This window comes from Cygnus atratus, chromosome 1 (assembly GCF_013377495.2).
Source record: "Cygnus atratus isolate AKBS03 ecotype Queensland, Australia chromosome 1, CAtr_DNAZoo_HiC_assembly, whole genome shotgun sequence".
NCBI classification, from domain to species: Eukaryota; Metazoa; Chordata; class Aves; order Anseriformes; family Anatidae; genus Cygnus; species Cygnus atratus.
Genome location: NC_066362.1, coordinates 26407489 through 26431870, shown reverse-complemented (window position 1 = coordinate 26431870; position 24382 = coordinate 26407489). Strand labels below are relative to the sequence as shown.

Sequence of the window (24382 nt, the reverse complement as noted above, 5' to 3'; positions counted from 1 at the left end):
TATTTTAATTTGTATTTATTCTGTTTTATAGGAATGAGTTACATGGCCATTTCCCTATTGTTTTGTTTTCTTTTACAGACCTTAAAACTGTCAAGCAAAGTCCTAGATAAAATAAGCACTGGACAACTGGTCAGTCTTCTTTCCAACAATCTGAACAAATTTGACGAGGTATGTTATTGGTTGATTAATGAACTTAAAGATCCATCAAATACAAAAGCAAAACCTCAAACCACTCATGGCAATCATTAAGGGGGGAAGGAGAATAAATGTCAGACTGCACTGACTGTTCACTGTAGACCTAAAATGAAGCCCATCCTAAGAGTATGTTTTGGCATCTGGTCATGGAAATGCTCATTGTAATAAATACATCTTCCTTTTTCTCCTATGCTGATGAGTAAAGCAAACTTAAACACTAGATAAAAAAAGATAAAAAAAAGATAAAAAAAGATAAAAAAGATAAAAAAAGATAAAAAAGATAAAAAAGATAAAAAAAAAAAAAGATAAAAACATTCTTGTTTTACAGTGCAGTGAGAATCCACCAGGAAACCTCTAGGTTACACAGTCCGTTTCATAGCAGTCAGAAGCTGCTCATCCAACCCTTCTGTCTTTTTTTTTCCTGACCACTGTATCTTTCTAATAAGGTGAACCAGTATGGTGCTCCTGCTATTGAACAAGTGATGACTTTCAGCACCCTGTTGTTACTATTACCACGCCCCTTAAAAATCTAATTACGTGTTGATGTAAAGCTATTAGGAGTCATTTCCAACACATTCATTTTAGACAATACAGAATCACAGAATAGTTGAGGTTGGAACAGACCTCTGGAAGTCATCAGGTCCAACCTCCCCGCTCAGTCAGAGCCATCAAAGCAGGTTGCCCATGACCACATCCAGGCGGCTTTTGAATATCTCCAAGGAGGGAAACCCTACAACTTCTCTGAGGGAGACTACAACCTCTCTGGGCAACCTGTGACAGTGCTCAGTCAATACTTTCAATACTGCAAAAATTTCATTAAAGACATGGAGGTAGATTCCTAGTAATGGCTTGGAGGCTGGAAACTCTGTGAGCTTTTGTTCTGCATGGATAATTGCCCCATTGATAGTATGAGGTTTGCTTCCTATGGAAGAAACAAGAAACTTGACATCAGAGAGACCCTACAGTTCCAGCTTTGTGTCTTTTGTCTATCTACTTTATGCACTGTATTACTATATAGAGCAACTTGAGCTAGCACTGACAAGCTAGGCCAAGTGCCCTAGCAGTGCAGTAGTGTAGCTGCAGTAACACAGAGCTCTGTGCAAGCTATGTTTCTCAGCCTGATTACAGGATTCAGTCCAAAATCTATCTAATGATAGGCAAATGTGCAGAAGAAGGCAGCAGTCTTCTTTGAATTTGTTGTATTCATACAAAAGACATCTCTTCACCAGAGTAATGTTGGCCTCCTATATCAGATGAAATCACTTTTAGAAGAATAGTTTACGTATTTTTCCCATCTTGCAGTGATTGAAAATGCCAGTGTTGATAGCAAATTCTGTTTACTTTTGCAAAGCTGGATTTTTTCCTCATGTGCACACATAGTGAAGAGACAATTGTGTACTGAACTTTGCCTTACAAAAATCGAAGTTCAGGTGTGGAATGTATACGTACTGCTGCGCTGTCATCATTATTAACACCCAGAATGCTATGTGCTCAGAATCACAAATTCTCCTTTATAAACTTGTTTTACTACTGGAAATATTTGTACCATCCTTCATTACATTTTTCAAAGTGTCATTTTAATGACTTCTTCATTTTCTTGTAGTTTTCAAAGCAGTCTGTAACTTTCATTATTATTGTTATTCTGCTGTGGGCTTCTGCAGGGTCTTGCTCTGGCTCATTTTGTATGGATTGCACCTTTACAAGTGGCACTGCTGATGGACTGCTCTGGGATATGTTACAAGCTTCTGCATTTTCTGGACTTGCTTTTCTAATAGTCATGGTCTTTTTCCAAGCCTGGCTGGGACAAAGGATGATGAAATACAGGTGATGAGACTATTTTAAAATATTTTTAAATATATTTTCCTGAAACACACTGTTTTATGAAGTTTATACTACTTAATTAAGGGTCTCTCATTATTGCATTGTTACAAAAGAGGTGTCCAAAGAATGCTGGATGTGTCAGAAACGTAGGGACAAGCCTTTACTTATTTAGCGGCACCTGTCTAAACTTAAAAAAAAAAAAAAAAAGGGTCTAACATGTTTAGTGATGCATTGATAGTGATAATGCTTTGTAGTATTAAATCTCCTTGTTAGTGACATGATTAATGTTTTTAGAGCTTCTGTTTTCTCCTTAGTAAAGCGATTATTTCATTTCTAATAATTCCTATAGCATTCTTCATAATAATTTTGTTAGAATAAGCATATTAAGAATAGGTATATATGGAAAGAGTTTTCTTAAGATACAATGAGATTCAAAATAACTATGCACGGTGAAATAGATGAGGATTAACCTACTGCCTTTTTACCTTATAGAGATAAGAGAGCAGGAAAGATCAACGAGAGACTTGTCATCACCTCAGAAATAATTGAAAATATACAGTCAGTTAAAGCCTATTGTTGGGAAGATGCAATGGAAAAAATGATTGAAAGCCTCCGTGAGTAAGTGTTTTCATTTGCTGGTCAAATTTCTTATGTGTTCAGAAAAAAAATATTAAGTGACTGTGAACACTTTCTGTGGTCATGTTAGTTAAGAAGTAAAGCACACAAATATTAATCCTCCATAAACTAACCATGCATTCCCACACTGAAGTTATTTTTTTCCCAATTTGTCAAGTAGAGATTTTTTTTTTTATTTGCTTCCTCATCTGTTATAATGGTATTTCAGTGGTTAGCTTGTGCAGGTAAAACAATTGTGGCATCTGTGTTTGTTTCTGGCCAACCCTGTCCTCATCTTACAATAAAAAGCCCTTTTGTGATGGTTACTTAAGGCTTTACAGACTTTCCTATTCTGCAGTGGAGGAAACAGTGCAAGTCCTCCGCAGCCATTTTCTGAGAAATGCAATAAAGCTGGTTTTAAATGTTGCTCGCAATCTGTGTAAGGATCACAGCTTCACGTATTCATTCGGTACAATTATATTAACATTTATTGTCTGTGGATAGTCTTTTATAATGTTTATCTTCTCAATTAACATTGAGATTGCACTGGAACTACCAGACATGAAGCATAAAGCAGGTAAAAGAGCTAAGCTAGTTAGTTGAGAGCTAGAGAAGGATTTGGCTGCTGACAGGGAGTCCTGGGGGAAGGGAGGAGAAGTGGCACATTGATTGATAGGTGATGCTGCACAAAACAGTGTGTTTGTTTAGTCCTTTAGAGGGAATTAGAACTCTGTGCCAGGTGTGTGATTGGTAAAATAGAAGAAAATAAAGAAATATAAGTGCCATATTATCGTGTAAATAAAAGAGATGAAGCGATATTATTACACAAACACCTTCTCGTTCAGCTGCTTTTTGAAAGGCAATGAAGGAAAAGTTAAGTGCTCTTTACCTTCAGAATAAGAAAGTTCTTAAAATCTGCAATAAAACCATCTGAGAAAGCTCAGTTTTAATCTAGGTCTGGAGGTTCAGTTCTAAGATGGAACCAGGCTAAGATTTACCTCGTGCCACTAGTCATATGCATTGCTTGTAGGAAATTTTAGACTATGCCTTGTAAGTAAATTGTGTAGAAATGAAGTCACAGAAAACAGAAAAAGAACAGTATTTTTATATTTTATATTTTCTACAATAATTTATAGGGAATTTGGTGTTGCTGGAGTTCAATTGTTATCATAGTAAGCATGGATTTTTTAAAAAAACATGGAAGAATGACAGAAATGTTATAAGATCATGGTATCTCTCTTCTGCTCCTTTTGCTCCAAAATACCATATTTTTTAAGTGATCCAAAAGGTCACATGGTGAATACATCACCAGAACAGGTCAATCTGGGAACGTCAGAGTTTCATTTTAATTTTGCTTGCTGAGACCTCCCATCAGTTGGCTCGTTAGGGTGGTGGGAGACGAGACACAGTGAGTTAACTCATGCCTGTGTTTTAGCAGCCCTAAATTATAACTCATTTGTTACCAAACTATTTCTGTGTGCTGGCAGTTTCCGATGCAACCTGGTTTGATCTGCTCTAATTTAACGAGCTAGATATAACTGCACCCTTACTCTGGTAGACTTGAGCTGCCAGGGTTGCCCATCCTGCTGCAGGCAAACTCCCCCCTTGTAGCTGTGACACTTCGGAGGGAGCAATGCGGGCTGTCACCTGCATGCCCTCTGAAGTCTGTACTGATTACTGTTCATAACAGGTGACTGGATAAACATGTCTGCATTTCTATGGGCTATACAGTGTATTTAGAGAAGTAAAAAAGCACAATGCTGACCCATGCCCATGAACTATAGCACAGCACTGCAGAAGGCTAAGTCCAAGGCTGGAAGTGTCTCTGTTTTGTCAGCAGAAGACCCATCTTTCTATAAAGCAGAGAAGCTCAAGCTCATGTGTTTGTACTGATTGCAGTAGCATCACTTCAAAACCAGACATGTATAGTGTAGACCAGTGTATGTGAGAGGCACACAGTGTCCTTTACATCCTCACTCCAAGTGCCTATGTTACCTCAGTGAGACATGTTCCAAATGAGTGGTTAATTTACGGAGCCCTCGAGCCTGGGTCACAGACAGATCCACCTCTGGAAAGCCAATCACTTATGGCTGGTACTTGGGAGTATACTGAAAATGGTTAGTGCATTTTTTGTCCCTCGTTGGAGCAATGTTCGTGTGCTTCAGCACTAGGGGTGGTTTAGGTAGGTTCCACCCAGATGTCTGCATGGGGCTGGCTGAGCATCACATCCCAAAATCTTTGTTATCCTTATTTAGTGCTGCCACCCACAGCCTCATACAAATTCTGGTGGGACTTTAGAGGCACTTTTTCAAGGTCCATGATTCCAGCTGTGGTGGTTACCTGCATGCCTGGCTACTCTCTTCATGCCTCTCTTTGTGAAATGCAGACATCATAAGAGGTGCTACGCATCCTGCTTCAAAACTGGCTGGGCTCAGACTTTCATGAGGGACTTTCACGAACACTTTGTCCGACAACAGTGGCAGGATGCTGATGTACATGGAAGTCCCATGCACATTCAAGGTGGGACTGAAAGGGGTTCCCACACAGCCCCCAAATCCTGGACTTAGTTTGCATGCAGACACGGGATCAATACCAGAAGACATATAAAGATTATGATGCTCAGCCTTGAAATGCCATGAATTGCCATCACTGACATGACTGTGAACTTCTATGCAACAGCCTAGTGGTGAGAGTACTCACCCATCAAATGGGCACATTGGGATCTAGCTCCATCTCTTCCCCTAGTTAATTTGAAAATCCGGTCCCTTTCATTGAAGCAGAGGTGCCTGTGTTCAGACAAAACTGAGCTGCTGGGTTCCTAGGATTACAAAGTGAATGGGTTCAAAAAGAGCAGTGAATAGAAAGCTTAACCACTGTGAGTTATGGCTATTGACTTAGAAAATGAATTCTGCTCCCTGGATTATTTCTCTTTATTTAATATCTTACTGTAAGATGCATAAACATTGTGGAGGCAGCTAGAAGTAATCACCAGTTGCGTTCCTGACTGCACAGTAGTAAGTAGGCTGCTCCATGAACTGAGCTTCATCAGGAAAGGTAGAGACCAGACTCCCTGCCTCCCACTTCGTCAAGCTGAGGCCAGCTGATACCTTACTTGGGTGAGCCTGTTAGTAGGGTGGTCTGCAAAAGGAGATGACACTATACTAAGATTGTGGACTGTTCTTAGAGTTTTTTATGGTCACGTATAGTAAATCTGACATTTAAGAATATCTCATTTCCAGAGGTGTTGCATATCTAGATGACCAGATGAGAAGGGGATGGCACTTGTGTGAGCAGTAGATGCTTCAGGATGCTTGAGCCAGGAATTGTAGAGGCTTGTGGATTATGAGATATCTAAATCATGACATAGATAATTTTTATTTTGTCTAACATCTCTGAAGATTGGTGTCCATATTTGGCTGCAATTATTTTTTTAGGTTCAAAATTATTTTGAATCCTGCTTTTTAACCGTGCTCCTAAAAAATAACAAAGATGGGTGAGCCTCTAAGTTAATTGTTTTACCAACAGCTCCATCCAAAAGTTTATAAAATGAAAACTGTGGAACCATATACTAATCATATGTATTTGTTTTTGTTTTTAACAGAACTGAACTGAAGCTAACCCGAAAAGCTGCTTATGTGAGATATTTCAACAGCTCAGCCTTCTTCTTTTCAGGCTTTTTTGTGGTGTTTTTAGCTGTGGTTCCATATGCTGTGACTAAAGGAATTATTCTCCGAAAAATATTTACCACCATTTCATTTTGCATTGTTCTTCGAATGACAGTGACCAGGCAGTTTCCTGGGTCTGTACAGACCTGGTACGATTCTATTGGAGCAATAAACAAAATACAGGTAGGGTACATACACTTCAATCTTCCCAAATACGTAAGCTAATTCTTTATAGCATGTTATCTTGTCAGTTGATCAACAAAAGCACACAACATTTGTGCAGACTTTCCGAATATACTATATATTGCTTTGATTATACACCATGAAATGTCATTATAAATCTTGATATTGTTATATGGTTCCCCAGGCAGCATAACCACGGGAGCCTTATGCTACCTGCAGGCTACTTACTTTGAAACAGAAGAGTTCTCTTTTTTTTTTTTTTCTTTTTTCATTGCAGAATAACAAACTTAATAAAAATATATCAACATTTGTGGTGCTCAAGAGATGTTTTTCCTTCAGAAAAGGAAGTACAAAATTAGTATGTGTTTTATATAGCACGGCTTCCAGTAGTTGCAATCACAAACCTTATGTTTTTGTAGCTATTAGTGGCAAGAACAGCAGGAGATTGTACATCTTATGCAAATGTGCATCTCAGTCATTGTGAGTGCTAAACGTAATTAAGGTACCAGTCTTCTAATTATTACCTACCTTACCTACCAAGATCAATTGCTCATAAACCAGCATGAGAGGCAGTCATCTCAGAGCAAATCCTCATGAATGCTGTCTTTTTTACCTGCTGTTTTCAAATCAATCCTAAGAGAAAGAATTCTTGTTCTATTTTCCCTTCAAATATTAGGATTAAAAAAAATGTGTAGATGTTTTTCAGTAAAATATAATTTTATTATTTTTAGCATGATAAAGAATACCTAATATATTACTTAAAGACCTTAATCAGAAATCCGAAACTTAATATAGAATAAAAAGTATATATTAGATTCTTCTGATATTTCTGATTTTTAACTTTTTTTTAAGCAGAGATTTCAAGAGTCTAACCATAAGCCTTTCTATCTGACATTCAGAAGGATGCCTTGTTGGATCCCAATTTACACAGCCCTTGTCTTGTCAGATTCCCTAGACATTAGTGGAGGCATCCTGTCTCTCTTATTTCCTGGAAGAGCATATCCTATGCCCTTTCAGAGAATTGGGAAGCCCAGTTATCATACCACTTTGCTGGCCACTTGCCTCTGGGGATACTAGCTATGAGGTTGCTCTAGAATTTGTAAATAATACTCTCTTTGTGATCGGCTGAGTATAGACCCAATATACAGACTTCACAGAATCCCAAAACACAGATGCTCTTTACTTGTCACAGGAAATACGCAGATATAAACAGAAACAATAAACCACACATACATTTCACTGATTTAATTTCCTCATCAGTTTAGAGAGTTCAGATCAGTCCCCAAGGTTATTGTATTTGCCATGTGGCTGCATCATATTTTTTAGACCTTGAAGTCCTTATGGATCAGCATGTTTTCTCTCACTATCACTGCTCCAGCAACTCCACTGGATGACCCCACAGCCTTTGTTATAAAAATCTATCTAACCATTTCTTTCTTTTGCATAAACTGTGTGTGTTTTGCCTTTCAATTTTTTTGGTACCTGTCCTTACAATCACCTGCTTTTTCACTTCTGCTTGTGCTCATTGGGAAACTTTCAGGTTTACTGTAGAGAACTGTTTTTTCCCCCTTACCATTTCCCCTTTTTTTGCCCACTGTTGCCCCAGTAGACCTTCTTGGTCCCAGCTAATTTTAAAAGGCAGTTTAGAGGAGATGGTACTTACAGACTGCATAACCTTAAGAAAATCATGGAATAGAAAAGTTAACTTTCCTTCATTAGCATGAATTTACACTTCTTTCTCCTTATATAATCCCAGAATATAAACAAGTGCAGGGTTGCCGACTTCTGTCATTTGAAATGACACTACTTCAGTGCTAGCCTAGCCAGGATTATTTGCCTTTTGTGCCGATGGAGACATAATTCTAATTCATTTAAACTCTTTCAGTTTTGGAATAGTGAGTTAGCTACATGTAGCTGCTTTGTTTCATTGCCTACCATAGTGTAACCTTCCATGTCCTACTCCAGAAACAAAGGTATATTTGAAAAGGATTAAGGTTGGAGGGCTAAGGCTGCATAATGCAAGTCCTGAAAGCAAACGAAATGCCAAGTTTTTATATTCTTTCCAAACCAGAACCAAATACATTCATTGCTGTATTTTCACTAACAATGTAAGAATTGGAAGCTTCAGAAACCATTTTCTTCTGCATCTGAAAGACATTGTATAAGCTGCTTTTATGCCTCACTTGAAAACACTAGAACGCAATAGCACTATCAGAAATATTAACTAGTGCTCAGGGTTGGCAAGTCCGTACTGTTTTGTGTGATACACCTGTCATCCCTTTTCATTTCCTGTAATCTGCTTTCGTTGTCTTTCTAGGATTTCTTGCTAAAAGAAGAATATAAAGCCCTGGAGTATAATCTAACAACAACTGGGGTTGAAGTGGACAAAGTAACAGCTTTTTGGGATGAGGTCAGTACTTTCACCCAAAATAAATTCAAATACCGAATGCAGTTTAGTTTTTGTTTTGTTTTGTTTTTACTGATATTTGCCTTAGCATTCTCTAAAAACAGCAGACTGCACACCTTCAGTTTAACTGTCTTCAGCTAAGAGCAGGCAAGGAATATGTGGCAAGTAATGAATGCATAATATCAAATTATCCACAGCTGAGAGACTTTGAAAGCAACTTTTTAGTAAATGTTAAGACCTGTAAGTTATTTTAGATTTAAACTAGCCTGGAAACAAAATCAAGCTCCAGCAAGTTATAAACATTAGAAAGCAGTTCAATTATAGGAATATTTTGTTTATGTCTACAAATTTAGGAGCAAATACAATGTATACATTAAAATAGATATTATTTTAAGAATATAATAGATGGGTTACGGATAGAAAAAGTAATGTCAGCAAAGTAAGTTCACAAGTCTTTGTAAGCCTATAGAAGGATATAAATTTCTGCATATGCATGTCCTATTCATTTTTTATGTACATACAAACACACAAATATGTATGTTGCAGGGAATTGGAGAGCTCTTTGTAAAAGCAAAACAGGAAAACAACAACAGCAAAGGTCCTGGCAATGACAACAATCTCTTCTTCAGCAATTTTCCCCTTCATGCATCTCCTGTTCTTCACGATATAAATTTCAAGATTGAGAAGGGAGAACTATTAGCTGTTTCTGGATCTACTGGAGCAGGCAAGGTATTTCTATTTCTGTTGTTTCAAGAAAAGTCATATCAATTTTAAGGAATAATATAATGGTATTGGTAGCTGCAGGAAAAAGTACGAATAAAATATGTTTCAATAAAATGTCCCATAATTGTTTTAAATTTTTCTCCGTGGCCAATATGAGAAAGAGTTTGCCGGGTGGTTTTTGTACATACAAGGATACAGACTTAGTAAGGAAATAGCAATTTAACTTACAAAACTAAAAAACTTATAAAGCTTGACACTGATAAGTCTGGTAACTACGATGCATACCCCGGATATGTGGCACACCTGGTCATATGGGCTCCACTTCCTACAGTGTGTAGCTTAGACACACACACTCAGTCCCATATAAAAGCCTGTGGAACAAGTCTGTGGATGTGCTGTTCAAACTGGTGGTTTTCTGAGAAAAGTTGTGGTTTAGATACATAATAATTTTAGAACTGGAAAACATTATCAGTGCATTTAGTTTACAGATAACACATCCAATTAACCTTTTTACTATGAAATGAGTTGAATTTTGATATTCATATTCACTTTGAACTGCAAGGAATTAGGTATTTCAGTTTCAGTGGGTCTTCTGAGAAGAAGTCAAAACAAACATTCATTATGCGTTTGGCAAATTTTCTTTTCCTGCTTAACAAATTATCAGTGAAGGTATTCTGATTTCCTTTACTTTCATTGATTTGGACTCTTCTGGGTGTGGAAGCTCAAATCATGGAGATCCTGGGTAACCTGTTCTAAGCGTCCCTGCTTGAGCAGGGGGAGTTGGACAAGATGACCTCCAGGGATCCTTTCTGACCTTGATCATTCTGTGATTCTGTAGTTCCACATGAAATCTTTGGTCTGTTGAAGTCAATGGCAAAGGACCCATCAATTTAAATATGGTCAATGCTTTAATATTTTTCAGAAATGACACCAATACAAAAGAACAATGGACTGAGAACATGAGGTTGATGATATGTTGGATTGCATTTTACTATGATAATTCTGAATTAACAGAATAGTTTTCTTACATTGCTCAAGTCTCTATTAACCTCAAGTGCCTATTGCTAAAGCTGATACTTGTAATACAAAAATTTCAGTTACTATAGAAAGATTTATATATATCTCATTTATTTGGCTACTTAGGGAATTTAGGAAAATTCAGACCACACAGAGCAGTCTATGTGAGCATTATATATATGCAACAAATCTGCACTTTTCCAGGCAATAAAGATAAAAACTTTATAATATTATCTGAAAGATTTATGTAAAATAAGATTTACACTTAATTCCCAAGCAAAAGAAGTTTCTCCTTTCCTTTCACCCTCTTAATTTATGGTTTCTTTCTTGTTGCTTAAGGCTGGTAGTGTAAATTCCAGGAATTGTCAGGCCTCTGGAACGTACTGTGTAGTTATTTTTTCTATAATTGCTATGAAGCCTGATATCAACTCTTTAATACAACTTCACTAGTAAATATTATTTACTTATTTATTTATTTTAATTTAAAATATGACACTTTAAATTAAAGCACAAAGTGGTTTAACATCCAGTGTGCAAAACATACTAAGCAATTATCCTTTGCAAGATCAAAAATTTCTTACTCAGCTTTTGGGAAAATTTAGATTCTGGTATGATGGAAAGACATCTTGTGAGACTCCCCCTGCATATTGTATAACCTGTCAGGTTAAAGGATCTCTGGGGTTGAGAAGATAAAATTGTGACTTGGATAGATTTTTAGATCTTTGGCTGTTACGTCCCGGCTTTGTTGACTGTTTACTAGTGATAAGAACACCATTGGAATGCCTTTGTAACATATTTTTTCCTTGTATTTCTCAACTCTGTTCTTTGATCTAGTAGCTAGTGATGTGTGACAAGGTTACTAGAAGCTACTGATTAACTTTGAAATTATAACATGTCAGTACTGAAATTGCAATCAATTCTTTTATGAAGGGAAATAGTAAATATGCTTAGGTCATGTATTCACGTAAATGAGTTAACAGTTACAGAGGAAACTTCAGATCACACTGAGCAGTTTGTGAGCAATTAAATCCACAGACAGAGAAATTGCACTTTTCAGGGCAATACAGATAAAAGGCTTATAAACACTAGCAAGATTGTAAACATGAATAGTGTTGTACAAAGAACAAGCGAATAGCTACTGATGTTAAAAACTTTCACCAGGAATACTTGTAATACCTGAAGTCTATATGTCTCTCATAGATACATTTTTACTTTGCAAAAGTGATAAAATTTTAATTAAAAACACATGCTTTTGCATACCTTGTTTACAGGGCATCTTAGTTTTTCTTGTTCAGTGAATGAAGATTCTCTCACTTCAGGGGCCTTTCAGATATACATGTCATAAAAATCTCCATTAATTGCTGCTTATACTAAATTAATGGTTGTAGGGACACTCTTTACAGAACAAAAGTACCATCCTATTGTTTTGTTTTAGTAGAGTGACTCCTCTTTTGTTTAGCATTTGTTATGGTTGTACAGATCTCTGATTATTAACCATTAATATATTTCTTTTCAGACTTCTCTTCTGATGTTGATAATGGGAGAATTGGAGCCTTCTCAGGGTAAAATTAAACACAGTGGAAGGATATCCTTTTCACCTCAAGTCTCCTGGATCATGCCTGGAACAATAAAAGAAAACATAATTTTTGGTGTATCCTATGATGAATACCGATACAAGAGTGTCATCAAAGCCTGCCAACTGGAAGAGGTCAGTCATCTAGGAATCTTAAGACTGAAGTGGAAAAAAAAAAAAGTCAGGGAGTCAGGGAGTGGAGTTTTAAGTAAGCAGGACATTTCTGAGGCTTGAAGAACGCATCCTAGCATCCAGATTTCGTAGACCTCCAGGTCAGCCCATTTCTAGCTCCTTCAGAGATACACTGACGGTGCTGATTCTGGGAGATAAGCTGGCTCAGCTATTATAAGGTCTGTGTTCTTAGTCTTCCGTGATGGCTAAAAACCCAAGTAAACTTGATAATATTGAAGAAATGAGGTAAGAAGTATTGTTTCTACATTTTTTTCATACACACATATATTTTTATATATATTATTTATATATATATGTACATTACTTTCCAGAGATAATGCTACTTTTCCTTACAATTTTGAGAAATTAACCTGTATTCCTCCTTTCTTTCATGTCTCAAAAATGTTCTGGAGGTATTTAGAATGCTGTGCCAGAAACCTGAATTATTTAGAGGAAAATTTTGACTGAACTAGTAGTTTTTTTGTGTGTGCATGCTGAACATTTTCACTCTGGAAATTATTGCAGGACCAAACTTTATGTGCCATGCAGTCCATAATGCGATGACGTTGGAATGTCCTTGTGTTTGTCTGATGTTGCCAGAGGGTAGTGTAGGAAAGGACACCTTTTCACATTGAAAGATATAAAAGGATCCAGCATTTTATACCTTTCCACACTTAGTGCTATGTCATAAGATCAGGCGTTTTGTCAGTAACATATATGAAAACAATAAATATTTAACTGTGCTGAATAGGGTCTTTCTTTAGACCACACAGTGAAACATTTTCCTTAGCGCCAGTCAAGCAAGAAAACAATAGCCAGCCTGTTTAAAAGTAAGATGAAGTTACTGCATTTTATTTCAGAGCAGGGTATAGTTAAGTGATAAAGCAATCTGTTCTTATATGCTTGTGGTCATTTCAGCCTGTGTTTGGATTGTGGTTTGCTGGAAATCTTCTTTGAAAGCTTTTGAAGACAGGAGAATTAGCAACTTCTGTTTCAGGCTTTCTGAAGTGAGAAGTCCTTAACTCCAGTGTTAAGAGCTGTAGTTAATGCCAAAGCTCCAAGAACTGACTGCAGCGATTCGAAACTGTCCTTGCTCAAGGAGACTTTCCAACCCAGGCCCTTGCTAGAGCAGAATGTGGTTGGTTCGATGTTGGTGAGATGGCTTGGTGTCTCTGTGTTAGTGGGACAGATCAGTGTGTTGGTCTTGGTAGGCTGGAGCTCCTTTGTTCTCCAAACAGGCTTGATCAAGCCAGCTTTGATCTGTGTTGGTGCAGCTCTGTGCTGAGTGATATGCTTCACCTCCTAGCAGGGCTCATTATTTGAGACCAAGTTTGATATTTATGAGGATACTTTCTTCTGTACTGAACCTGAATAAATTGGGTTGAACTGAAGAGAAGGCAGAATGGTTTGGAATCAATCCAAATGCATTACCTTGTTGCTATTATTGTGCTTGTTAGTCTCACAAAATTTCACATCCAAGTTACCACATAGGACTGAGTATAGCAGATTTAAGGATGGATTTCAAATATTAATTCATTGTTTCTTCCAAGGGTGCATTTTTTAGGGTTTTATTATTAAATGAAGGGTTAGTTCTTTGTTGGTTTGGGGCTGTATGTATCCCTGTTCGTCATGAAGGAGAGATACCTGAGGATTTTTTGCCTAAAGGAGTACACTTCTTCTTCTCTGCAACTTTACGAGGTAGTTTATACAGTTCACCTGAATGCAAGACTGTTGCTGATTCTAGCTCTTCCACCGGCTCTTAAAGGTGGACCAGGGTTTAGTGATAAAAGAGAGTTTATTTCCTTATTGGACATATGTTGAAAGTCAGTTAAAATAAAGCTCTTAACAGTGACTGACTGAGATTTTCTTTCAAGCTCCATGCTCACAAAAACTTTTTTTTTGGGAAGACAAAGACATCTCCTTTGACCCCATGAGCGAATGGACACGTCACTACATGTATCATGTAGTAACACACCTATGAAATGTCCCTTTTGCTTTTCTATCTCCACCTTCACCCTATAGAGGAAACACGCTGAAGAATTGACCCAGAGAAAGCAATAAGTACTATTCCTAAATTCAATGTGTTTTTCCCATTGTCTTAACTTGTGCCAATAAAATACCACAGGTATTACCACCAATACCACATATTACCACCACTCTATGGTGGTCATGCCATACCATATACATAGGTTTCAGGCTTCCTGGCACACAGTGTTCTTACCCATCAGCAGAATGGGACACTTATGCTGGGTGATTTCATCTGAGGTGCTCTGAACTTTGTTTTAGGTCTATGCAGACATTCAAATAATATTAAGTAAGTGTAATTTAAATAGTTTGGGGATGCATGAGAATTTTCAGAATGGTTGGTGCTACATTTTTCTGCTTTTTTTTTTTTTGGATTGGTACATAGCTGACTTGCTAAGGAGTTATCATTTGCAACACCAGGCTCCCCAGGGATGTAGTCAAGGCACCAAGCCTGTCGGAGTTTAAGAAACATTTGGACTGTGCACTTAGACATATGGTCTGGAGCAGCTTGCTCCTCCTCCACTGTTAGCCTTTTGTGAAGACTTTCAACTTCTAGATCAAACTAGTCCAGCACAGATCACTAGTCCTCACTATTTATCGTTTACTCATTAGCCTTTCTGAAATAACCTGTTTGAATAGGTTGAATTCTAAGTGTGCAGATATTACTACAAATGTATTACCTTTAACATCACAGGTTGGCATGCTATAATAGATAGAAGCCAGAATCTGAACTCACTCTTTTTTTTAATGACAGTCCCCATAGACAAGCTTAAAGGTACTTGAAAAGTAAGATAAGATGAACTGGTGATGCCTTAGCTTATGCTACCTTTCTCTTTTTGACAAGGTGTTTTACCCTTTTTATCAAGTACTTTTCATCACACATGATAAAAGTCAATTAGCAAGAGAAAATGAACTAGCGCTAGCACTTCAAATTAAGGTCTAATTAAGTATGAACACATTTAATACTGAGAACATCATGCATAATTCACTGCTTTTTATTCACTTTGCTGAATGGCAAAAACCACTGGGAGGTGTGAACTGGATGAGTTTATATGTCTATGGAAACTTGCTACTAAATTTGTAGTAATTCCACAAGTGCAACTTCCATCGAGGCTCAAAGGTCATATTAATGTCATGGCAGGGATAGCATGAATATAAATGAGAATTTGTAATAGCAGTTAATGGGTTTGCAAAATCTTCATTACTGATGTAAGGATAAATGTGGAAGGAACATGGCTTGCTTTTCAGATTTTTAGTATGAAAAATCATTATTAATAGCATACTGTACAAAGGGTGTGGATTTTTCTTTTTTTTTATAATTTGCTGAGTTAAGAAGGTAAAGCCTTTGAATGGTTATTACAGGAATTTTCAAGGATGCATGTTGCTAGCATTGAACAAAGTCATCTCAAGATAATGCATTCTTCCAGTCAAGACTGCAGAAGTAGGCCTATTATAATCATCATAGTTAAACAATAAACAAGCACTGTATCACATTTGAAGAGATGCAATAATTCATTTGTTTTAAAATCATACTTTTATGACTTCTGGTTTTGCCTTTTTGAAAGCTAAGAGATGTTTTTCCACCTAGTTAGTTCATTCGATCCCTCAATGGTTACCTAAGAGGCCATAAACACATAATGGCAAACTACCTTTAAGAGGCTACCACTCTTAAAGTAAACACATGTTCTGATTTGACAGGCACCAGCTGCTCGTGGATGTAATGTTTAACATGGCATGCAAACAGAGGAAGTGTTTCTATGCACAATCAAATCATATAACAGTACAGAAGAAGTCCACGGCCAGATTCTGTCTTTTTTGAGCTGTTGTTACAGGGAGTGTGGTAAATACGTTTTCAATGAAGACCATAAGAGAATAGGTAAAGAAATAGTTACTATGCCAAGCCCTGGTTTGTATTCCTGCATGTTTGGCATCTCCTCACAAAGGATGGCATCCATCCTCGTGTGACCAGTTCCCCACAATGACAAGGATGCCCTGAAATGGAAGCACATATCCTTACTTGCATCTCACTGTACTTCTCCAGCCTCTTTTATCCCTGCTGATGGTTTGTTTTTCTGGCAGGTGTCCTACTAGTCTGCACAGAATATCAAATCTGGAGCTGAATGCAAGTGCACAATTGAACTAATCCGTAGGGGTTGTGAGGCAGTTTGACAGCTTTAGTCAGACAGTGAGTGAAGTGCTTAGTGCTCTGTTTTCGTGCCCATTGTTCACAAGGGCTATTGACACATTAGAAAGCGGAAGAGAGGAACAATAAGGACTCAAATCTGGAACTGAGTGCTTCATAGTAAGCAACTCTCTACAAGCGGATATTAAGAGGTAGCTTGGTTACCTAATCATGTAGATGCCTGCAGTGTGGACAACCATGAAGGAGCAGGTTACCTGAACTGTCTTCAGAGCTGGGGACAGACACAGGCATGCCAAAGTGAAGTTCATCTCATCCTAATGTAATCAACTAAAATAGCATAAATTAATTTCCTGCATCTTTTCACTGATTTTTTAGAGAGAACAGGTAGCATAGATGCCTTCACTACAGGTAGTAGGTGAGGTGAGTCCATACATGAAAAAGATGTCTGAAAGCTGCCAACCCTTTAGCTAACAGGAAAAGATAGTAATTGTCAGATAGTTAGCCAAAAAAAAAAAAGCAGAAAAAATGCTAGGGTAGAAAGAAGACATTTGTTTATAAAAATTGAGAATAGCTCATTGGAAGTGGGTAAACTTCCAGAAATGTGATCAGTTACTTGGAAGAAAATGTCAAGAATTTCCTTTAATTTAGACAGTTGATATCTTTAAATTAAGATTGTGCTGTAAAATATCAGTTCTTGTTGAAACAGAAATTGTGGACTTGATATAAATTGTATTTAGGAGTTTTTTTTATATATTTTAAATTAAAAAAAAAAGGCTGTTCATCCAACATTTGTTTCACTGTTAGGTGAGTTTATTTCAGCTGCTTTAAGGTGCAATAGAAATTACTCCTTGTTCATTTTGCAGAAAGTGTAACTTTCTGTTTGTCCTGATTTTCAAAAAAGCTGTGATCTTGAAAGTAAGACAGGTCTGAACTAAACTTCAGATTTTGAGGTTGTAAAGCTTTGAAATCAAGTTCTGTGTTTCAGACTCATACTCACTAGGGAACATTCTTAAAAGATAAGAATTTTCAGTATATTTGTCTATCTTGGCTCTTGGGTACCCAGATTGAACATACCAGAGACCTCATTTTCCTGGGCCAGAAGCCAGAAAAACAGATCTCTTTAAAGTATTTCAAATTAGAAATTACTTTTAAAATTTGTATTTTATTTAGGTATATCACTTTTCTCTAACCACCTATGTTCTCTGAAGCTCAGGCTTTTGTTAGATTTCAGCTGAACCATTTTTGAGGGATCCAAGATCCAAAATCATAAGTTTTGTTTTCACAAAAGTTTGTGACCTTCAGCAGAATGTCAGACTCACCCAAAACTCATACAAATGCTGGCAAAACTCGCTTTCTGTATGGTGAAATATTCCTGAGAAGCAGAGTTTTGAGACATGTGGGTAGGTTAAGCACAGGGTAAGTGAATTAAATATGATTCCAGAAGTTACACGGAAGATAGGACAGCATCCAAGATAATCTACTCTGTGCCTAATGCAGGGAGAGGGGCAGGCAGAGCTCTCTTGACTGAAACAGGTTTTAACCAAATGATATCAACATAGAACTTAACACAGTAGCTCCATTAAACATATTTTTATGATTGCTGATAAACTGCTTGAAGTTGGTCCATTTATTCCTTTGAGTCAGTATTGATTTTTCCAAAGTGAGATGCTCCCTTGCTGAAAGGAAGCTGTGCCAGCCTATCTACTTTGAGGCCCCAGGGAACCAGCTGTGCTAGCAGCTGACCTGCCCATGCTTTTGGGCCACAGACAAGAATTTCAGTTAGAGGAGTCTGCCGGTGCCAGTGGATCATATCAGTGCAAGATGAAAAAAGTATAAAGGTAGCCAGCTTTTGGGTTGTCGTGTCTGAGATGCAATGGTTGTACTGGGAGATTTGACATAATATGTGGACTTTCTGCCTGAAAGAGACATTGCCGTTTCAAATTCATTTTCTGAAAATTTTTACTAATCCCTGAACTCAGATCTAGAGGTTTGTTCCAGTTCCATTTTTGTTTCTTTGGAATATTAGAGTTGAATACAATTGCTTAGAAGCATAGAAATAATCATGAGTGAGAGAGTGGTATATTTTCATCTTATAAGAAAAGAGAAAAAAATAGGGTGGAGCAGCACTGCACCTCCTGTTTGAAGCCCTTGGCGCTGCTTCTGCTTAACCTGTTTCTGGCTTTATTTGGCCTAATATGCAACAAAACCTTTGATAGTTTTCTAATTTATCGCAAATGGTCTGTACTACAGAAAGGAAATCACAAAGTGTGTTCAGAGGCAACTTCTCCCCAACAAAGAGAGGAAGAAGGAATAAAATGGAATATTTTGATAGGTGAGAAGGAGGTAGGAGCATGAACGGGGGGAACTGTAAAAATAAACATGGGAAATATTAATGGCAATGAAGAAAAGGACAGGGATAGAGATGGTAAAGACATTGGTACTGTAGAAAAAATGGTAAAATAGAGGGAATGGTTAGTGAGGATCAAATGGAGACAATCAAGACCACTACTCTGTTCCATCAGTTTCACAAATGCTTTTTCTTTTTTTGAGGAGGCAGAAGACAGAAGATCTTTAGAGACATCTTTAAGAAAGAGGGGCCCCGTAAATAGCATGCATATATTCTATCATTACACCGTTACAACTCCTGACATAGCCTTGAATATATACAAATCATAAAAATATAAAGCTTGTAAGTCAATAGCCACTGGTTGTTGAAAGGCATGCTTCTTAGAAACTATTTTCTGGCACGCTCTATTATGATAATAGTTGCTAAAATGTGTTCTTAGCATGAAGATGTAAATCTATCAAATGATTTTGATAACAAAGAATTTCTAAGCAAAAGAAGTCCATTCTGAGGTTTTGTTTGTTTGTTGTTGTTGTTGTTTTTAACAAGACCATATTCATTATTTACTGTGAAAAGATATATTACCTTAAACTATCTACACTGTATTCTTCTATACGAAGTCCACAGGTGTTCTTACCATTTGCTGCTGACGTAGATGAATATGACACTTACACCATTAAAAATGTAAACAGATATTAAAAAGAGTACCTTCTCCTTGGGTGTGAGATTTGTTAGCTGATATTAGAAGACCTCACAAAAGAAATTAATATCTATGGGATCTGTGTGCGTGTTCTTCTCTAAATATTTAACAACAATTTTCTCAATTTCAGCATTTAGAAATTGATATGTTAAAAAATCTAGTAGATACTTCATTAGTATGCTGGTTTTGTGCTGTTCAGCATCATTACATTAGATTTGTCCCTGGCTTGATTTCACTTCCTGCATGAAATGACAGCAAGGATGTATTTGGACAAGCCCTATGTACTTTTCTACAATAGGTAACGCATGTTCCAACAAGTAGCATTGTGCGTCTATTGGAATTCTTCACTCTGTTTACTCCATTGAAAGAAATTGCTAAACATTTTTTAATTATTATAATTACAGCCTGAAAAGTTCTTTGTCTGTTCCATGCCATATATTATCCTGAGGTGAAGGGTAGAAGAGAACAGAAGGGGAACTCGTTAAAAGTTTGATTAAAATTCCATGTTGACACACCTGCAAAGAAATATATCTGACAAAATTCAACCACCATATTAAACAATGGGAGTTCTGAAATTAATTTCAGTAGGACTAGTATTTTACCTTGTTTGCAGGGGGATATATGCTGCGTTCAGTACTCCCCCCCCCCTTTTTTTTTTAATTATTTTGTATTTTTATTTTATTTTATTTTTTGAAGAAACAGTAGAATCAGGAACCAGCAACAGCACCAACACATTTGCAGGCTGTAGTACTAGTAGAAATGGGAAACTGTTGAAATCAGCTTAGATATCTAGACATGTAACCACAGAAATCCTAATGTCCAGGTGAAGACATTGGGTAAATGTCAAATGTAGAGATGCATAATGATTCCTATATATATAGTGAAACCAGAAGGGATTGGAGCAGGTTTTCTCAAATAAATGCCTTAAAACCTTTATGTCAGAATTTCATATGTTCTCTCTAAATGCTTCATGATGATGATTTTTTCATGTTCAGATAATCTTGCTTTAAACATATTGCCATGATTCTTTGCATCCCTCTGTCTGCGAATACCTTAGCTGTCACGTTAGTAACAAGGATTTGTTGTGTGGCTCTCCTTTTACAAGAGGCAAGTAACTAGTTAATATTAGAATAATTTGAAAATCACCTGCAATAGCTTTTCCATACATAAGAGTCTCTTGATTTTAAGGTCAGACTCCTCTGAGCCAGGAAGTAAATGCTATTATCAAATAAGAGAACTGGGAGAATCTCCCATTTCCTGGTAGATCAGGCAGTCAATTTCTAGTCTTTGAGCTGCTGGACTTTAATCTGTCACTGATCCAGGGCTGAGCAGCATTGTTCATTCTGTTCCTGAGGTCAGGGCAATTTACAGGGGAGGAAGAAGGAAACATTTATCTGGCAAGATTTTTATTTATTTATTTGCTCTGGAAAACCACAGAGGCCTGCAATGCCCAAAAGAGAATGATCAGCAGTCCAAATCTGAGTAGAGGTGATCAGAATTGTATTATATCTGACTTCATATGAAACGTTAACTCCTAGAGAGCAGCTCAGCTTAGATCTCATTGCCCTGGGTGTCCGGGGAGCCTGGCATCTGAGCCTGAGTCTTGGTGTCCCAGCACTTCTCTGTATACACTGGGAATGATGCGAATTGCATGTGCAGAGCTGGAACTGATTATTCTTACGCAGATGCCACTGCTGAAAAGTGAAAAGATTCACTTCTAGCATAATCATAAATTGTAAGTAACTTACAGCCTAAAATGTAGAACTTGGCTCCTAAACTGTTTGCAAACCTTGAGCATTCCTGGCATACCCGTCTGGGAATTTTGTGCAAGCCTTTTTTAATGAAACTGTCTGAACTATAAATTTCTCTGAGGTTAGATGACTTCACATCTAGACTTTGCTTCTTGCCTTCCCTACTTTTAATAGCAAGTGCATTTATCATTGTTATTTGAGAGGAAACTCTAATGGTTACCATTGATATTGTATGAAGGTGTATTCTTTACTTTTATAGAGATTTAGCAATTACGACAAATATTTGTTCTTGAGATCTTGTGCCTTGAGATTGCTCTTTGAGGTAGAATGATATGTTTTGTTTAATCACCATTTCTGATTACATGAACAGGTGAAAGAAATAAAGAAATAATCCTGTGTATTTATTTTTCTTATAAAACTTCTTTCTAAGCTGTCTGTTCAGTACTGTATACTATGCCTCCATTCAGTTTGTAGTTTACGTTTCTTGAATATGGAAAACACGTCTGATTGTTAAAAAAAAATAAAAATTGTTAACAGGATATTTCGAAGTTCCCAGATAAAGATTATACAGTGCTGGGGGAAGGTGGAATCACTCTGAGTGGAGGCCAGCGAGCACGAATCTCACTAGCAAGGTGAGTATTTTGTTATCAATTTGAATGTTTCGTATATTCAATGTTTCATATATGGGGGAAATGTTAGGACTAAGCACTTAAAAACATGTGGATTAAGTCCTACAATATAAATATGCCCCAAGTGTATCAGGAACTTCATTTTACTATCAGAAATCTGAGTTTTACTCTGCAATTTTGTTTATGATACATCTATTTTTATTCATTGAATTTTAAAAGTTTGCTGTTAGACACATGCTATGGCTTAACTGAAGATGAATCTTTCCTTCCTGATGAAAGACACTGTTGGGAGATTCAGGACATCAAGTGTAGCTTTCTAAGTACCAAAGAAAATCTTGTCATGCAAATGTACAAATCAAGTAGCATTCCAGGAACTTTCCCTGCTATGTCACTTATACAATGCAGTCTCTATATCAATTAATGACATATTCTCTGTCCGTAGTTAACAAAAAAGTAAACAATGCCACATTTCAAAATGTGTTGCTACTAGTTTGGGACTTTTTTTTTTTTTTTTTCCATACAAAGAAGTGGAAGACAATCATTAGTTGCTCCCTATGAGTAATTGTCTAGCCTTGTCTGTTGGGCTTTTCAAAGCTAGTAAATAATTTTGAAGGTATACAGAAGAACAGCATAGGTGTTTTTCTTACAAATTAGCTGTGTTTCTACTGGTTCACTTAGCTGTTGTCAAAAATCCACTAACGATAGCTCTAATTTGTAAAATGGTCCCATTTATTTTTGTGCCAAATGCAAGTTGGGCTGGTTCCCATGCTCAGAAATGCTTGCTAGAGGTAAAATCAGTTATGGTGATCCATGCTGGCATCCCATGAAAGATGTGCATGCCTGTGTAAGGCTAAAAATGAATTCATTAAAATAGGGAGGCTCTCAGTGTGAATCTTAATAGTGGATTTGTGAGAGAGGAAAAGGGATATGGCTGTTCCTGTTTTATATGGTAAGACAAGAGAGAAAGGGGAGGAGCAGGCAAAGATTTCAAGGAACACTAAAACAACAACAACAATCAATCAAAATCAATTCAGATTTTCATCCAAAATTTACATGAACTATATCCCAGATTCTATGAGTAATCCTGTCTGTTGCTTTTCAGATGATCACAGCTCATTTACTGGAGTGTTATACAATTGATATTATGAATTGTCAGCTATTTAATAATTATTTTATGAACAATTAAATGTATCAGAGGCAGTAGTTGTATCTGCTTTGAATTTTGTTTGTGCTCTAGTCTAAACTCACCATACATCAAGGTGTGCAGGTATGTGGGTTGCAGATGAAGGCCTATGAAAGCTAGAGGAGAAAATTTAGGATTACAGACCTGGGTTGTACCCATCTGCACTGGAGATAAACTGGACATTATTTGCTTGGACTGCCTGCATCCATGTGTCTTGTGTACTCTATGCAAAGTTGTATTAAATCAGAATCTCTTCTAGAAGTGCCATCAACCACCTGTCATGAGAAGCAGATGCAGCTTGCCTGAGTGCAGCCTTCTAATAAAGCACTGTCGGTGCCTGCAGCTGCAACAGGGAGAAAGAAAGGCCCATGAAAAAACACAGTGCATGCACTAGGTTTGAGTTATCTCACTGGCCCAGGACCCTAAAGTCAGTCATATGTGGCTAATAAGTCCACCATACAAATTATAGCCATAATCAGAGTGCTACCATTATTCCAGGAAACAAACTGCAAGCTTTTTACTGATGAAAGTGCCAAGAACAGTACAAACTTTGTTGTTGTGCAGCCACTTCATCATAATATACAGTTACTGAAATCAACCTCAACAGAGGATTTTTTGATAAAGTTGCTTGGTTTATAATTACTGTTATTGAGGGCTGTTTCTCCTGGAGGTTACATATTTTCACATTGTTTAACATAATGTTTTTAAAACTTATTTAGAATGTACTTTAAAAAGTACCGAAATGCAGTTGTCCAAATTTTCTTTACTAATTATACCCTGATTCATATCACAACACAATTTTCATGCTGACGGAGTAAGGCAAGGAGCCTTTTTTGAACTGCTGTTGAAATTGATCTATAAAAAAACTTCTTAACCACAGGTTGAGATCTCACTGACCCATGTCCAGGCACATGTGGCTTAAGGGACTAAAGTTACAAATAATTTTTCGTGTCCTGAACTCAAAATATTGTACAGTCCCATTTAAGATAATGCTTGGAAGGTTGTGGCTTGCTAATACGCTTGTCTTGGCTCACCAGTTTTTTCAAAGTACTTTTAAAACTAGGTCCCAGCACCTAAGTCCTTTCAAGCATTTATTTATATATGTGTAATGTTCACTCAGGCATCAGAAGACATTAGAGTAGATACTAAATTCCTATTTAAATGTTCATTGTACACCTAGAGGGACTGTCAGATTCAGGCATTAAACAGCTCTATAGAATAGCCTATGTAAAAAAAT

General features: G+C 37.0%; 1 protein-coding gene across 1 annotated transcript in view; it reads left to right on the top strand.

The window, feature by feature from the left end:
- Positions 1-24382, top strand: part of CFTR (CF transmembrane conductance regulator) — a 76107-nt gene that overhangs the window by 10634 nt on the left and 41091 nt on the right. Inside the window, 9 exon segments of the mRNA XM_050708191.1 lie at positions 79-168; positions 1857-1908; positions 1911-2019; positions 2509-2634; positions 6233-6479; positions 8797-8889; positions 9433-9615; positions 12143-12334; positions 21871-21965. Coding sequence (XP_050564148.1) covers positions 79-168; positions 1857-1908; positions 1911-2019; positions 2509-2634; positions 6233-6479; positions 8797-8889; positions 9433-9615; positions 12143-12334; positions 21871-21965 — 1187 coding nt within the window.